This window comes from Schistocerca cancellata, chromosome 2 (genome assembly GCF_023864275.1).
Source record: "Schistocerca cancellata isolate TAMUIC-IGC-003103 chromosome 2, iqSchCanc2.1, whole genome shotgun sequence".
NCBI lineage: Eukaryota > Metazoa > Arthropoda > Insecta > Orthoptera > Acrididae > Schistocerca > Schistocerca cancellata.
Genome location: NC_064627.1, coordinates 974,183,386 through 974,198,106, shown reverse-complemented (window position 1 = coordinate 974,198,106; position 14,721 = coordinate 974,183,386). Strand labels below are relative to the sequence as shown.

The following is a 14,721-nucleotide window of genomic DNA, read 5'->3' as shown; positions in this document are numbered from 1 at the left end:
AAATATAATGTTCGCTGCAAGTATTACCGGGCAGTTAGTGATTTACAAAGGTGACTTCATTGACGAGACATAATACCAGCATACTGTTAAATAGTAGGCTTATACTGCCTATCCGTTCATTCCCTAAACAAATCACCCACGACTATCAAGCGCTTTATCGCTTCTCACAGTTCACTTGTTTGTTTATGAACTAAGTGACAGTTATACGTTGAATGTCTTCAAACTTCATCTATGCAATGTTTCCTTCCTGTGCCAAGCTAATCCATAGAAATAAATGGTAATTTATTATTTTACATGCAGCTCGGGAAAATGCTTCAAGAGCACAGTGCGACATTTAGATAAATTTGACTCGCTGAGTACCCCACCACAACAACAAGTTGAGTGTTGAGAAGAAACTCTGCCATTTTGGATTACATACGATTTTTAATTGTTTGACAATATTACTTCCAAAATTGAGTTCAACGAGAAGAACACTAACAAATGTTTAAATGGACGCATCGTCCATCATCACCCAAGTGTCGCGGGATGACGAACAATTAAGCAATTTTTCACCAGAGAAAGGTAAGTAGGTCTTACCATGGGTGTTGCACCTGTTATATAGGAATTAGAAATGCCGAGTTTGTTTTTTGATTCGTGTTTTCGATAATTATTGGTGCAAGAGAGTAGTAGGCTAAATGCAATAATTTTAGGTACGTTACATGTTCGAGCACACCATTTGTTATTGAGTAACTAACGAACATAATGAGTGAAAACCAAACAGTAGGCGTGTTTTTGAAATTACAGGTAGACGTTGCTGTCATTCCATAATCTTAATAGTGCTGCCTTGTTTATTATCCTATGTTATACTCTTTCGGTTAGTAATGCAAACTGAAATGTGAAAATTCGAGTATAGTGCTTAAAGAAGTAGCATATTAATAATTTACAACTTTTATTACTTGCAGTTCAGTTGCCACGGGTGGAAAATGAAATATCAGTTCAAGGTAAATAATAGTATTAGAAGATTCTTAATGAATTGAACTGTGTTGTTGTTTTATGGTGTTGTATATAGTTGACCTTGAATTGTAGAAATATACTGGTGCTTTAGTCTATCCACACTCACAATTATTGCAACCGATATAATTACTTGTGAATAAGGATCTTAATCTTTGTGGCTTTTAGGTCAGACTGGGAAGAAGCCCCGGCGTGGATTGCTGCGCACTCTTCTCTGCTGCTTCAGTAGACAAGCAAGTTCAAAAAGTTCTAAAGCATCAACGGGAAATGATGGTCGTTGCTCTCCCCCAGTTAGTCCGGGCTCGCCCAATTTTCTGCTGCCATCTGTGCGACACTCGGACATGCACAAAAAGTGTATGGTGATTGACTTAGATGAAACACTGGTTCACAGTTCATTCAAGGTAATAACACTTGTGTGCATGTGACTGTGTGTTAGCTACCTGTTGTTTTCTTATTTACATGTGTCTGACAGTAACAATTTCCTGTAGGCATATCGTTGTTGGGATGATTGTCACTGACAGAACGGACAAGGCGTAATTAAATCATAAAATATTCTTTGTGTGTGCAAACTGTACCTAGAAAAACACCATTTACAGAAGCCTGCTTTCATTTATTTACACTGCATAATCTTATCATCAAAGCTCTTTCTCTGTTTTGACACTTTTTCTTGTTGTAATGAAGACTGCCAAGATAATTTGATAAGCAATGTCATGAGGAAATATTAAGCGTCCTTGCTTTGTATATGATTTAACTATCTGTATTGCTCTATGTTCCTCAGTTGCATTATTTTAATTGAATTAATGGATTGACATTTGAATTCAGTGGTAAATTTTGTTGGTGTTGCAGAAATGTTCATCATGTATGTAACCTTTAAGAGCATAAAAAGGAACTTGGCTACTAGGATACAGACATTTTTTTCTTCTCCGCGCTCCTAGAGTTAGTGGAACAGAAAAATGAGTGACTTAAAAGTGTTACCAAGTTGTGCTATACAATAGCTTTCAAGAGTATGATTATATAGATGCAGTCTTATTGGCCATGTAATTGGAATGTTGCCCTGTGTCCCCTTGTTTGCATACATTACAGGTCTTTGTAACTCATTTAAGCCCTATGTTATTAATATATTAATCCATTTTATAGACAGTTTTGCTGATTGTTTCCCATATCATGATAGTTGACTATACACTATTTGTAGCTCAGAAGTTGGTCATTCCATCCACTTTCTGCAACAGCTATGATCTGTTTTACCGTCTGTTCAAACTAATGTTTTCTAATTTTGCATTTTGTCAGACTTGCTGCATTCTATTGTCTCATTCGCTGTTTATGTACTCTACTTTGCATTTATTCGTCAATGGGGCTTCTTTCCATTTCATTGTGATTTTAGTCTTTTGTTGTTATTTACATGTGTGTTGTTTTGGGTTTTGTTGACCTAGGGAAATAATAAGAAATTAAAATATCATATCTGTGGTAAGAAATTTGAAATCTTGTTAACCAAAGTAACCATAAGCAATCTTTGCTGCTTGCTTGCATATCATAACAGTTCTGTGGACCTCTCTGTAAAAACTATTTATACTATAAAATTTTGAAAGAAAATAGTTTGACTCTGTTAGTATCAGTAATTTATTCATCCAAGGGTTATTTTACAATGATACGGGATTTGACAGCTTAGTGTAAGAAAAAATTTAAGTCGTATATAGGTATACAGACATATCGAAACACCTATGTTTAACAAGGAGAAGTCATGTGGTCGACACTGACCATGTTGAAAGAACCACAGTGAAACCTCCTTGCAACATTACTGCATATAATGATTTCCTCTGTGTTGCGTACATTTCTTCCGCTTCCAACCAAAAGCCCATATACACAATGCTAAAGTTTCTTCTTTAGTATGTTTCCTCTATACAATGATTTACAATGATTTGCTCGATGTAACACTCATATTTTTGAAACCCTAACCAATTATTTCCCTCTTTGTAGCATTTAAGCCACTAGTGTAGATGATTCGTTTTCCATTCTGTGGATTTGCACAGACTTCGAAAGGCCGTGTTCAAAATGAGTGACAAGCCAGTGTCAGTGCCGGAGTCGCGTGAGATGTGATGCAATTGTGCTTGTCGTTTTGTCTCAATAGCGCTATTTTTTTAATTTTTCACAGGAGCAAATGGTGAACATTCATACGGTGTGTTTAACACTGTACCCCCATTAAACTATACACTTGACGTGTGCCCCTAGCATACATATTTGGAAATGCCAACTGGTTCATGTCGACCGATTACACGATACACACAGGATATTCCTGGTGCAAATCCACGCATCCCCACTAGATCGAATAATGCTTGAAAATGGAAGGGAATGAGTGATTTTTTTGTAAAGTCATTCATTTGAATTAAAAATTTCTGACAAGTGATAGCCCAAGGCTCCTATTTTTTAAGTAATTGTTGTTCTTTTACGTAGCTATTGCAGAATTGTGTTAATACAGTTCTGAAATATAGCTCAGCTGTTCGTTTTGTATTATGACACTTGTTTGCTCAAGGATATTTTATCTAAATTTATAACAATAATGGAAATTCCGGGATGGAGCAGTACATAAAATAAGGGAAAGCCAGCTACTCACCCACTGTATAACGGAGCGATGTGAAGCATAGAAACACACACTAGCACAACTTTCTCATTTGGAGCTATAAGTGGTTCTGAATAATGCAGAAGAAATGGGAAGCGAGCATGTTTGCTGACTGCTTCAAAAAATCCTAGGTATGTCATGTTCAAGTTGTGCCGATTCACAGGTCTTTGTTAAAATTTTGAGTGAAGTTGTATTTTACAGGTTCATTATTAAAGTAATTGTTTGCAGCTAATTCTTCTGCAATTTTTACCTTTTACTGTGTTTTTCTCTAGTATATTTTCAGTATAATGTGATCTGACTTTTCTAATTGTCGGTTGGAAGTCTTGCACTTTATAGTGCTTTCCTCCAAACACAATGTTCAGAATTCGTGGTTCTTTAAAAACTTTACATAGAGGTTTCACTGTGTATGGCACATACATGAAGTAATTTAGGAAAAGTGTCACATCGACTATAATTTTTCCTCAGAATACACTGTAATTCTAAATTTTTGGTTAAGTTAGTGGAGGAAATGTTTGTTTAAATTCTGACACCAAAGGAAGTGTGTTTTACAGTTCTGTTGTAGCTGCCACACATTGTTAGAGTTCCCACCCCCTTGCTACCATCTCTACTCTCCTTCATTGCGCATCCCAGAATTCCATTACAATCAGAATATGAAAAATAAGTTTCAGTCCTTAATGACACATCTATGTCTGTTATTTTCTGTTGACTATTTTGAACCAGCTATTGACACACCCGTTTGTGATCCCATCACACCTTGTGTTGAGCACTGTCAATGTAGTTCTCCAAAACACGTAAGTAACAGCACTGCAGTTATTCATAATTTCTGCTTTTTGGAAGAAAGATTTCTTTCGAGAATGAATATTCACTCTGCAGTGGAGTAAAGCGTGCTGATTTGAAACTTCCTGGCAGGTTAAAACTGTGTTCTGGACCAGGTCTCCAACTTGGGACTATTGCAAAGAATTATGATTGAGGTGTTATTTGACAAAAAGATAATGATTTGTTTGAAAAAATATATGTTATTACATATAGTGTTTACAGTGTCACAAGCACTCCAGTAGTCCTGTAGAAAATGCCACAGACATCACGTTTTCCAGGACTGTGGCTCTAGTTGTGTTTTAGCCTAATCACTTCATAGACACTCTTTTCTGTATATGTATGAAGTGAACACTATGGAGAAGGCTTACAGAGTAGTGCTCCAACGCTTAATGTTGGCAGTCGCGACTTGCCTGTTGACGGGGGGACCGAGCTGCTCGTGTCCGATCCCACACGGCTTGGCTCAGTCACATACTCGCCCCGTGTCTGTTGTCTGGATTCTGGACACGCAGATAACCGAGCATGACCGGTCTCGCCGACGTCTCACTTCGCCTTGTCTCACCCCGGCTCGCTGCACTGTACTGTACAAATCCAATGCCTCTCTCTCTCTCTCTCTCTCTCTCTCTCTCTCTCTCTCTCTCTTTTAATACGAAAGTAACGTTTCCAAGAATGGGCACGTGACACAGCTAAATTCATAAAGCACTTTGAAAGTAAAATGATATTTCAATACAATCGCAGATAGAAGAATAGTCTCATTTCCAAACAGTACAAACAGAAGATATATTTTTCCTTTCATTAATAGTAAACGTTAAATAAGTGTTGTCCCTGTAATCTACAAGACAACCGTCTTCATAAAGAAAGCATACAAAGAATATTATACATTTACAGACGTAACTTATACTTTTCACTTGTTTGCAACAGAAACAAAATTATAGTTATTGTTGATCAGCAGTAAATCACTAATGCGTTCCAGATTTAGTTGGCTGTGGTGATTTGTTAGTAACATGTTGGGTTTACTAAAGCATCTTTCACTCGGTGCGCTTGTTGCTGGGATACATAAAATACACCTTGTAACTGCAGCCAGGCCTGGCAGATCTGTTTCATGTCTGTTCCACCACTTTAAGATCTCATCATCATCTCTTGGGTGCATTAAAATTTAGGGATCTACTTCATCTGCTGCAGATGATCTGTTGTTCCTCCATTCCTTGAAATGACCTCTCTTTCTGGGTGGTGATGACACAGTACTTGAAGGATCTATGATGATAAACAAAAGAGACAAGTAATACAGAACTGATGTAGAAATCATCGAAACATTCCCATAAAAATGAGGTGTTTTACATTAATGAAATATTATATGAATTATAACATTCCCGTTTCTCTATATGGTTCAAATGGCTCTGAGCACTACGGGACTTAACATCTGAGGTCATCAGTCCCCTAGAGCTTAGAACTACTTAAAACTAACTAACCTAAGGACATGACACACATCCATGCCCGAGGCAGGATTCGAACCTGCGACCGTAGTGGTCGTGCGGTTCCAGACTGGAGAAGTGCCTAGAACCACTCGGCCACAGCGGCCAGCATTTCTGTATAATACACTATCCAATAACTATGCAAAAATGGTTATGTTAATGACTGCATGTTGTACCTGCATAAGTAGCATACATTTGTCACACATTGCTAAGAATTTCCTGCTTTTCATTAATTTCAAGCATATTAAGGTCACGGAAAAACGGCCTAAGAAACATAGCAGTTTTATGTCTGGAAGTGATCAGAATATTCTCACAGACGAAAGTCAAGGCTAGATTTTTAATCCTTCGTACCTCCTGTTGAAAAGTACATATCTGTTAGTACACATCAATTACACTAGTTAATAATAAATCTATCATAATGAAACAGTGCTTTTAACTGCAGTAATTACTCACCTGACAGTCAGTGTCATTGACACTGCAAATTTGTTGCAGTTTGTGAAACCAAAGAAGAACTAACTGGTTTGTTGGTTCTTTTTCGCCTTCTAATTATTCTGTGGCCTCTTTAAATTGTCTCAGAAAATGTGCAGTTTTTCCTGTAAGATCATTATGATGTCCTTGCAATCTGTAAGCAGAATCCTTTTCCGCCAGCAAAGCAGCAACTTCGTTATACTGTGTGTGTAAGGATTCCAGCATAGTGTACAAGCTGTTCCAGCATGTGCAGACCTCTTGTTTCAACGATGATTTCAAAGACGTGCAGAGGCCACTTTTCTTAATGTACATTACAATGCATTTTGCAGTATTTATTGTTGATGCGATGTTTGGGGCATGATTTAACAAGAAGTTATCTTCATCGAAAGTATGGCTAAGTGCTGTGTTTATACAATGAGTAGCACAAGGAATCCTTTCGTTATTTTCCAAAGCCTTTATTACATTGGCACCCTGGTCTGAGACAAAAACAAAACTGTGCAACACGTCCGGCGAAATGTCCCAATCACCCATCCTCTCTTCAATTTCTTTCATAATATTTACTCCCATCTTCTTAACGTCCAGGAATTTTGTTGTATGTAAAACATTGTTCACAAGAGACCAATCTGTGTTAATGTAATGTGGTGTAAGCATCAGATAGTGCACCTGATTATGCGAATCAGTCCACATATCAACTGTCAGAGCACATGTTTTATTAATAACTCCCTCAATAACAGAAGGCATTATACTGTTTCGTATTGCGTCAGCTTGTCCTTTGACATGTCTGCTTGTAGTAGAGGGATGTGGCATGACATCTGCCACATTAACTTCTCCATAGTGCGCACCTACATGTATTAATTCTTGGCCTAGTTCTTTGAAATCTTCACCGGAAGCAGCATTAAAAGGTCTCATATCTTTAGCACACATTGCAACACACTTTGCTGTAATACTATTTTTTATTACTGCCGGTATCCCTGAAGGAGCTGTATCTTAGTGAAGTCTCTTGTAACTGTGTTTCTTTAAATGAGCGGTTTCCGGCTGGAAACACAACCAACAGAAATGTACTCCATACTTGGCTTTTTAGACCTTCCCATTTCTTCAATGTGTAAACATTGGTTTCAATCTTACGTCTTACTGCACTGGCTTCCTCGCACTGCAGTCTCTCACGGATAATGACACGTGTAATGTGTTTTAAGTTACACTACATATTCAGTCACGGCTTCTATGCTCGGTGACTAGAACTAATGCGGGCAGCCTATCCAGTAAGGGTGTGCTCGCCTCATCTGATATTTTGTGCTCGCTTACTCGGTGATGCAGGACTTTTACAGAGTAAGGAACCCAGCAGTTAACATATCGAGTTTACAGGAGGAGCAAGGTTGAAGTTAACATCCACCCGTCAAGGTTTAAGCTTGTTACCGGTTCCCTAAATTGATCAAGGAAAATGGCAGTATAGTCCCTTTGAAAACGACACAACCAAGCTTATGCTCTGTCTTGATCGTACGTAAAGCCTAATCTTCCTTCCTTTGAGACAGTCTTTTCAAAAATTTAAGGAAATGTGTGGGAGCACTCTGCAATGAGGGATATTCCACTGAAAAGGGCTGCAGCAAGGAGCAAAGAGTGCTGTTGCATCTGTGTCAGCCTCTGATTTGACTCCAAGAAATATGTTGAATAAGTACTTAAAACAGAAAATTTTTCTGAAAGTAGGCAGTTATATGAAAGTAAAACGAGATGAGGTTGCAATAGAGTTTGTTTATGTGGCTCAGAGGTAGGTGATGACAGTGACAGCAGAAACTGTTCAGACTCTGATCTGGCTCAGTTTTTGTATTACAGTCGTTCATTCCTGAAAAGCAAGGATTTATAGTCGGAATAAATTGCAAGATCAAGTTTTATTGTGAATATTTGTGGCAGTCATAATGTAGTAGGTACAATCATGTTTTTGGGCATTTAATATTTGTGTGCAAACAGGTTATTATGATACACTTAATTGAAAATATGTGTCAGTTTAATGTTATTACACTACTCAAATCTCATCAGCTGCATCATGTTCAAAGTGTTTATGTAATTGTTAAAATGTTTTTAGAATGAACCACATCATTCTGCTCTACAGAGTTTATCAGAACACACCTGGTTGTTTTGCCGTATTACTGTTGTGCACATTCTTCTCAGCATTTTCACTGTATGGAAGGAGACACTCATACAGTACAGTTCATACATTATTTTAAGAACATATTCGAAACCAAAAGCCTTTTTTTGCAGTAGAGATTGAAACATGGATAACATAACAAATGGAGTAGAAGCACAGATATATGAAGAGGAGGTAATGCGAAAATACTGAATTGGCAGTTTCAGCAATTTTTAGTAGTATAGACTATTACTTACTGTGAAGATTAAATGTTGACTTTTGGTGTGGCACAATGGGAAAACTGTTACATATTGAGCTTTCGGCCAAAGCCTTCTGCAGAAAAGAAAGGAAAACACACACACATTCACACAAGCAGGCACATCTCACGCACACGATTGCTATCGCCAGATGCTCTGGCCAGACTGCAGCTGTTGGGTTGAACAAAAGCATCAATCTGGAGTGGAGCAGGGTACGGGTGAGTGGAGAGAAGAGCATTGTCTGGCAGTGTGTGCAGGGACTAGAAGGCAGCAACCAAAGATTACCACGTGCAGTGTTGGGAGGTTGTGGGGGAGAGAAGCAGATAGTGGAAAAGGAGAAGAGCATGGAAGGGGAGAAATTGATGGGCGCGATGGCAGGCAGCGGCACATAGAGGGTGAGGGGACGTGAATTGGGAGGAAATGATAGGACAGAGCGTGCAAAAATTGTTGGGTGGAAGGTGTGGAGGTGTAAGGTACTGTAGGTTGAGGTCAGGATGATTTTGGGAGTGGAGAATGTGTTGTAAGGATAACTCCCATCTTTGCAGTTCAGAGAAGTTGGTGGTTGAACCAGATGACCCATGTTGTGAAGCAGTCTTTGAAATCAGTCACGCATATTGCATCACAGGGTGGCCCACTTTGTTCCTGGCCACAGTTCATTGGTGGCCATTTATCCTGGTGGACAGCTGGTTGGTAGTTGTACCAATATAAAAAGCCATACAATGATTGCAGCAGATCTGCTATAAGATATGGCTGCTTTCACAGGTGGCCCAGCCTCTGATGGGGGGGGGGGGGGGGGGGGTAGGATAAGCCTGTGACATGGCTGAAATAGGAAGTGCTGGATAGATGGACTGGGTAAGTTTTGCACCTAGGTCTTCCACCAGGATATGATCCATGTGACAACGCGTTGAGAATGGGAGTGGCATAGGGATGGACTAGGATGTTCTAGAGGCTGGGTGCAGTTACAAGAACTCCCTTGCCCAGTATGCCGAAGACCTCACAAAGGAATTCACAGATAGACACTATCCCTCAGATCTGTTGCACAAATCCTACCACCAACCCCAAGAACCAACTACAAAGAAGCGCGCCCCCTTTGTCATGCAGTACCACCCAGGATTGGAACAACTGAATCATGTCCTTTGTCAGGGCTTTGATTATCTATCATCATGTCCTGAAATGAGGACATCCTACTCAAGATCCTTCCTGTCCCTTCTAAAGCGGTGTTCTTTTGTGCACCCAACCTCCAGAACATCGTAGTCCATCCATATGCCAGGCCCAGTCTCAGCCCCTTGCCACAGGTATCATATCCAGGTGCAAGACCTACCCAATCCCCCCACCCAGCACTTCTTATTTCTGTCCTGTCACAGGCTTATCATACCCCACCAGAGGCCAGGCCATCTCTGAAATCAGCCATTTCGTATACTAGCTCTGTTGCAATCATTGCACAGCTTTTTATATGGATGTGAGTATTAACCAACTGTCCACCAGATGAATGGCCACTGCTGAACTTGGGCCAAGAGCAAAGTAAAACACATTCTGACACAACATGCAACTGAACATAACATGCTTGATTTGAATGGGTGCTTCACAACCCAGGCCATCTGGATCCTCCCATCCACCACAACTTTTTCCGAACTGCTCAGGTGGGAGTTAGCCTTAAAATACATTCTCCACTCCCGAAATTACCATCATCTTACCCTATGATAACCTCTGTCTCCACAACCTCCATCCAACAGTTTCTGCTGCCTCTGTCCCAGTTGCTCATCCCAGTTCATGTCGCCTCCCCCGTATTATGCTCTGCTCTCTGTCAACACACCCACCAATCTTTGCTCCTGTTCTTTTCCACCCCTCCTCTCACACACCGCCTCCTCTCCCACACAGCCTCCCAGTGCTGCACCTGGTAGCCTTGTCCTTACACTTTCCAGTCCTTAGGCTCTCCGCAAGATTGCTCTTCTCTTCCCCCACACATACTCTGCTGTCCCTTCCCCACCCCACTCCAGACTGTTGCATTTGTTCAACACAACATTTGCAGTCTGAGTAGCACAGCCAGAGATAGTGGTCATGTGGATGAGGTATGCCCGCGTATGTGTGTGTGTGTGTGTTTTGTTTTCCTTTCTTTTCTGAAGAAGGCTTTGGCTGAAAGCTCATTACACAAGTCTTTTTGTTGTGCCTGTGTGTCATCTTTATGGTGAGTAACAATCTATCCTTTTTATAATTTTTGATATTCCAACCTTTTCATTGTTTGAAATGACAATTTCAACAGATATGCAATGTGAATCAACATATTTGCAATTTGAAATGGTAGAGGGCAGCTGTATGTATAGGAAGAAGGAAAAGCTGCTGCAGTGCGTATGTTATGAGAGAGACGAATATCAAAAAAGAAGTCAGAACCTTGCAATAACTTTTTTTATTTAGAAAATAACTATTATTTTTTATGTATCAGCTCTCTCTAGATGTGTGTTATTTCATCTGTAAAGCAAAATTCTTATGTTTATTGAAACTATGTTTATCTTTTCCTTTCCTCCCATTCTCTGTGTGCGGTAGTACCACTATTAAACTAACTGTGTAATATTTTTATAATTCTAAATGAGAAGCGCCTGTGTTTCATGACACATATACAAATCCTGTGCACTTTTATCTTTGTGAAGTATTTGCAACCATATTAGAGAAGCAGCTCAGTATTCAGATACAAATGAGTGTATGCCTAGGATGAAATTTTTCGTGATTATTTGGTGTCTAGCAGATTTGAATTGCTGATATCTCATATCCTTGATCTGAGATTTAACACAGTTGACCATGGTAAATCTCTTCCTGTGCATTTTGTCTGAGCAGTCAGCTGCAGTGTGCATTTAATTTTCAAATGTTGCATTTATATACGATTGTAGCAGTCTGTTGTTATTATTGAGATAAAATTAAGACACTAGATGCAGTTTTGCCAGTTTCTTTTTTTAATCTTTACAGAGAAATTTTTTTTCAAAAATTTACATTATTATGAGAGAAAAAAATGTAAGTTATTACAGTATTTCAAAACAGAAAAATTCACGCATAAAGGTGCATTACATTTTGTACAAATGGATCTAGTTTCACTTCATGTGTTCAGTTTTGCACGTACAATACACCTTCTCTACAGGTTTCTTCTGTGATGTTCCTGGGATTTGTGGAATAAAGTGACACTTGGTTGGCATAAGGCCTTATTACAATCAGCTGATCTTCTTCCACGGCGGTCCTCTGTTTTTCTGTCGGCAGTGAACCTCTAGCCTCTCCTTGATGAGTTTCTGTTGCAATGATAAACCAGGCATGCCTTTATGGTTTTTCCTTACACTTGCACAAGTATTAGTCACTGTTGTGCGGATAAGAAAATAATGCTGGGCTAGTGTACCAATTGTCATCATACAAAGGATGTTCTTTATCCAAGTAACATTCTAGTAAAGTAAGAACAATGCTCCCAGGTATTCCAACACTTACATCAAAATAAGTCTGTTTTTTCATTTCCTTTGTTGCACCCACATAAATATATGTGGGTATATATCCGGTTTCACAATCACATAACACGAAAAAACCTTATGCCAAATCTATGGCAATTAGATGGAAAACACTATTTGGGAAAAACGGAAAAAAACACACCTTATTAGAGAACTAAACTTTTGTCAATGCACAAATTTTTAAAAGGATAGAAAACATTTGGAAAATTTTCACTGTGCAGCAGAGCGTGTGCTGTTATGAAACTTCCTGGCAGATTAAGACTGTGTGCTGGACCGAGACTCGAACTCGGGACCTTTGCCTTTCGCAGGCAAGTGCTCCACTGACTGAACTACCCAAGCATGACTCACGTCCCATCCTCACAGCTTTAATTCTGCCAGTAACTTGTCTCCTACCTTCCAAACTTCACAGAAGCTCTTCTGCAAAACGTGCAGAACTAGCACTTTTGGAAGAAGGATATTGTGGAAGTATGGCTTGGCCACAGCCTGGGGAATGTTTCCAGAATGAAATTTTCACTCTTGTGTCTCGGTCCGGCACAGAGTTTTAATTTGCCAGGAAGTTCCATAACAGTGCACTCTCCATTGCAGAGTGAAAATTCCATTCTGAAAAGTGTAACTTTCTTAGCAACAGAAGGTACCTATCTCATGGCATAATTTGCACAAACATTGGAGTTAGATAGTAATGAATTGTTGGTCCAGTAACTGTTTATTTCATTTTTCCTTGCCTCAGCCATCAAAAACTTTATGGCAAGAAAACAGTATATTTCATCACTGTTTGTGTTTTTCTATTGTTGCAGTCTTGATTTTTTGCTGGAATTATTGCAAAGGTGTCCATAATATAAATTACATTTCTCAGCCATGTAGTTTACAGTTCCTTGGCTATAAAAATAAAAAATAAAATAAAAATAAAAAAAACAACTTCAAAGCAGTCATGTAAAGTAGATGAATAATCTAAATTGACAGTTTTGCAACCAGAATTGCTGGTATCAAAATTATACTCTTTGGGAGTCCAAATCAGCCTTTCCATCTAAAATCATCTGTTTTGTATCTCTTAGCAGATTTGTCATGCGTATGCTCAGGCTCTTCTTCAGAGTTGGAGGAGAAGCGATGGTAACACCAAAATCTGGATCTGCATTTACTGGTTCAACAGTTATTAGTTCACCAATATTTTGTATATTTCTGGTGATGGATTCACCTAAAGACTCATCAACATCACTCTCTCCAATCATAATCAGCTGGATTAGGCACAATGAAGTCCTCTTTGTCACTGTAATTTAGAAGACTCAGCATCACATCATCTTGTGAATGGGCAATAACTTAGTCATTTTTTTTTGATAACACGGAAAACACAGGACACAAACTAGGTAATGTTACAATATGAATGTATGTTAAAGAGAATTCATCATTCAATAAGTCATTCAGGTAATTTCCAGTATCCCAACAATTAGACCACATATTTGTGCAACAATTATCTCAGAGTCATTTGCGGGATAGTAAATATTACATGTGTCTATATGATTGTAGCATGTAACCATTGTAAATATTTTCCATAGCAAATACTAATGTATACGACATGAATGAACTCTAAGAAGAATTCAGCTTCCGATAAGTTGTTTGAGTAATTCCCAGTATTCGAGACGTTTCACTGCACACTTTTGCAGTAAGTATCTCTGACTCACTGCCTGGTTGTTGAACTTTGACATTTTTTCCATTGTCATTGCATATTGTTGTAAAGAACTCCACAAGTGCATTTCCCTTACTTTTATCCACGTTAAGTCACTGATATAAGAAAAATCAATTGACACAGAAAGTGTATGTTGTGCATAGCCTATTGGTGGCAGTGTAACCCTGTGACAGACATTTGTGTTGGCACTTCATGCGATGTGTGGTTGTTCTCGAAGGTAAACCAGTACAGGGCTACTCTAAATGATGGACCTATTTTCAAAACTTCGTATTTATCAAAGTACAAATCCAAAATAAACAAACTTTATACCAGTGGAAAGAAGAAGTTTCTAAGTTTTTTGGTTAATTTAATAAATTTAATAATTTGTAATTAATTCGTTTTTAATCATTATGTAATAATTAGGAATGTGATAAATGTTCAATGCAACCACTGTTGGCTGCACGGCAAACATCGAAACGATAGCCAAACTAGTCCCACACACACAAAAGCATATCTGCTGTTACTGAATGCATCTCAGTAGTGATCCGGTTCCACAGATCGTTCAGAATTGTTGGTAGAGGTGGGACATAAGCAGCTTCCTTCACATAGCCCCATAAGAAATAGTCGCAGGGTGTGAGATCAGTAGATCCTGTTGGCCAGAAATGCAGAGCCAGGTCCCCAAGTCCCCTGCGACCAAGCCGGCGCTGAGGAAGGGAGGCATTCAAAAAGCCTTGTACATCACGGTGCCAATGGGATGGAGCTCCATCTTGTTGGTAATGAAGTCCTGGGAATCTTCCCTAACTTGAGGGAACAGCCATTGTTTCAACATGTCCAGGTATGTGATTCCTG

General features: G+C 39.0%; 1 protein-coding gene across 2 annotated transcripts in view; it reads left to right on the top strand.

The window, feature by feature from the left end:
* Positions 1-297: 297 nt before the first annotated feature.
* The window catches only part of LOC126162944 (phosphatase Herzog), a 69,153-nt gene continuing 54,729 nt past the window's right edge, over positions 298-14,721 (top strand). Inside the window, exons 1-3 of one of the 2 annotated variants that reach the window (XM_049919776.1) lie at positions 308-561; positions 942-980; positions 1,159-1,391. In XM_049919776.1, coding sequence (XP_049775733.1) covers positions 489-561; positions 942-980; positions 1,159-1,391 — 345 coding nt within the window. In that variant the 5' untranslated portion in view covers positions 308-488. Of the gene's footprint in view, positions 562-941; positions 981-1,158; positions 1,392-14,721 lie in introns of both variants that reach the window. The other variant, XM_049919777.1, reaches the window with a different exon arrangement.